Genomic DNA, 2,928 nt, shown 5'->3' with positions numbered 1-2,928 from the left:
GATCAACCAGAAGAGGTTCTGCGCAAACACGTTAAACCAGTTATATCTGATCTATGTTACGAAATTGTTTTTTATAAACTTGTTTTTTATAACTTAAAGCATTTTAAATGCCACAATAATCACATTTAATGAATTTTAATGCCAATTAAGGCCTTAATTTGAAAAAAAATAGTAATCCAATGACTTTTAGTGACCCACAGAAACCCTGGTCTAGTAGTTCCCATTGATTTAGCTTGTAAAGCGGGGAGAATGGCGCTAGGCTAACCGCACCGTGACGTCACTGCTGGAAGATGTCAGGAGGGAGGGGTTACTATATTTGGGCAAAAATGGCCGCTCCCAGACTCAGTGATCGCGACGAAAACTATTGTTATAGATAATGATCCATTGATAATTCCCTGCTGACCGGAATTTTCCTTTAGAAATTGATTCTACTTATAGTCACTGTTGAAACTAAGGTAGCTTATTTTAATTCTATAGCTGCTGTTTCTTTGTATTGAAACATTTTTTTAATTATGAGAATACGAGTTGGACTACAGCTGGGTATCTCCATGTTAATTTTTTTTTTTTTTATATTCTGGTCGATATACCTCAATTATTGTATTTTTTAAACCCCCGATATCGATATCAGCCTTCAAAATAACATATAGGTCAGGCTCTAAAGAAGAGGTTATAAAAACTCAAAACACTTTAACAAATCAGCAAATACAAAAACAGTATTTCTACAACTTACTGGAACATTTTCTTCCTTTACTATAATAGAGTGATGACTTACATTAGAGACGATGGTGATAAAGGCATGGGCGATGGGAAACGGGAGGCTCTCTGGTGTGCCCAGCTCAAAGCATTCCTTCATGAGGGAGAGGCCATGTTTCCCACAGAACATACAGACATAGCGAAGCAGGTGAAGAGGCACCTCCACATCCTGGTGGGGGACAGACAGCAGAGTTGTTTTTATGCATCCTAACATGCGGGTGAATATGCATACAGATAAACTAATTCCAAGTCAGCTGCAGGAAGAGCTTATAAGAGCTTTTTAAGAATGGAACATGAACAGAGTTTGTTAACAGAGATCAAGGAGAGATTTACTATAATTATATTACATATTTTCATCATCAGTTTCATTAGGGAATTTTATTCCAGCAGCATATGTTCTGAGTAAACAATTATTGGCTTTTTTGTAACTAGTTGCAAATGGTAAAGCAGTGAAAATGCCAAGACATTGATGAGACTGGAGCCTTTTTGAGACAAAAGCAGTATTTACACTACACTCGGAAAGCGACCAGTATTAAAATCTCCTCGGCTCTGATCATTATGTAGTGGGAACTCCAGCGACTGGTCGGCCCTCTAAATTACGCGATACCATTGAACGCAACGTACGGACATCTGATCCGATAAGCAGAAACAACTCGGTTTAATTTCAATAAACATGGAGACGCTCTGGTGAGAGAAACAAAGCACACCAACTACACCCTGGCTTCCTTCCATTCTTTACTTTCCCGATTACTGTCGCACTGCTGACATCATCAACGTCAACCCAGCGTGATGATGTCACCAGACGTGCAGCTATATTGTTTACATTTTTTATAACTTTTTAATTCAGTAGCCTAAAATGTTCCTGTTTTGTTATTCCTTCCAAGTTCAGAAATGTGTAAGAAATTATGTTTTTGTTTATTCAGTCAGTATTTAATAAAGGTGGAACCATAAGTAGTTAAAACAATGTTCTTTTCTCCTTTAATTTAGCAAATTTAAAGAGAACTATTAAGCATTTCAAGAAAGAAAACTTAAGAAAATGGCTGCTTGTAAGTTGTTGTAAGTCAAAAAGACCAATCCATTTTTATTTATTTAAAGTTTACTTGCCTCCCTATCAGAAACCACGTATGTGTTGTTAATCAGAAGTTTCCAAAACTACTTAGATTTCATGCTTAAAGAAAAGAACAGGAGAACAATAGAGATTAAACACATGAGCTCATTTAGCTGAGTTAAAGGAAAAGGTTCTGGAAAACCAAATCTGGTACAAAAAGGACAAAAAAAAAGAAGCAGCAGGGGGACTAAGAGGGAAGCCTTGAGGCCACAGAGATTATAAGGGACTTACTGCACCATGTTTGCATTTATGAAACAACAATGGAGGGTCGGAAACTTCAGCATAAACTCAAGAGAGAAAATTACTTTTTCCCGAAATCCAGAAGCAGCAAAGATGAGAATCAGTCAGTCAGTTCAGGATTTAAGCCCAGACTAAATAAACTCTCTAATCCTAGCTGGGTTCATGTTGGGGGTTAATAATGTAGTGATGTGAAAAGTTTATTTTATAATTCTGAATTTCAACTTCTCAGCAAACTGAAACCATCACTGAGACTTTAAATGTTTAACGCCCCTCCAACACAACACTCCTCAAAGAAACAGGACAGCTCTTCTTTACAAAACCACGAGTTAGAAGCTTAGAGGACAGACTTTTATCAATCTGAATCAAGGAGCACGACTGTGTTAAAATGGAGGCCAAAACTTCTTTTTGAGTTTCAGATTTCTCTGGTCAGACCCTCCAGGTCTAATAGAACCATCTTTATATCAATATCAGGATGAAAAACTGTTTAATATCAGAGATTGCTACTTATGTTCAAAGTTGTTGTGACAATCAAAGAGGGCAAATGTGTGGCTTACTTAAAAAAAATAAATAAAATGGATGCAACTGCTCCTTTAGGGAAAATAAAACTGGTGAAATCTGTTGGGGAGATTTAGAGTAATTACAGAATGAATGTATCAGCTTCTGTTTCTGGGTGAAACATGTGAGGTCCGGTCATATTCAGAATTCAAACTTCTGAACGTACTTTAAATCTGAAATTATTCCACCCTGTTCAATAAATGATCAGTGTTTTTAATTCAGAGTAATTTTCATGTGAATGTGCTTTACTGGAGGCATCCATGTTTGTCAAA

The 2,928-nt window shown here is 36.7% G+C and overlaps 1 protein-coding gene across 3 annotated transcripts in view; it reads right to left on the bottom strand.

The window, feature by feature from the left end:
- usp34 (ubiquitin specific peptidase 34) overlaps window positions 1-2,928 on the bottom strand; it is a 91,825-nt gene that overhangs the window by 70,553 nt on the left and 18,344 nt on the right. For all 3 annotated transcript variants that reach the window (XM_015380951.1, XM_015380952.1, XM_015380954.1), the window contains exon 5: window positions 773-922. In XM_015380951.1, the coding sequence (XP_015236437.1) occupies window positions 773-922 (150 nt within the window). The remainder of the gene's footprint in view (window positions 1-772; window positions 923-2,928) is intronic.

The sequence above is a fragment of the Cyprinodon variegatus genome, unplaced genomic scaffold (genome assembly GCF_000732505.1).
Source record: "Cyprinodon variegatus isolate N-32 unplaced genomic scaffold, C_variegatus-1.0 Scaffold225, whole genome shotgun sequence".
Lineage (NCBI taxonomy): Eukaryota > Metazoa > Chordata > Actinopteri > Cyprinodontiformes > Cyprinodontidae > Cyprinodon > Cyprinodon variegatus.
Note: the sequence above shows the minus strand (reverse complement) of the source record. Positions and strands in the feature narration are given on the sequence as shown.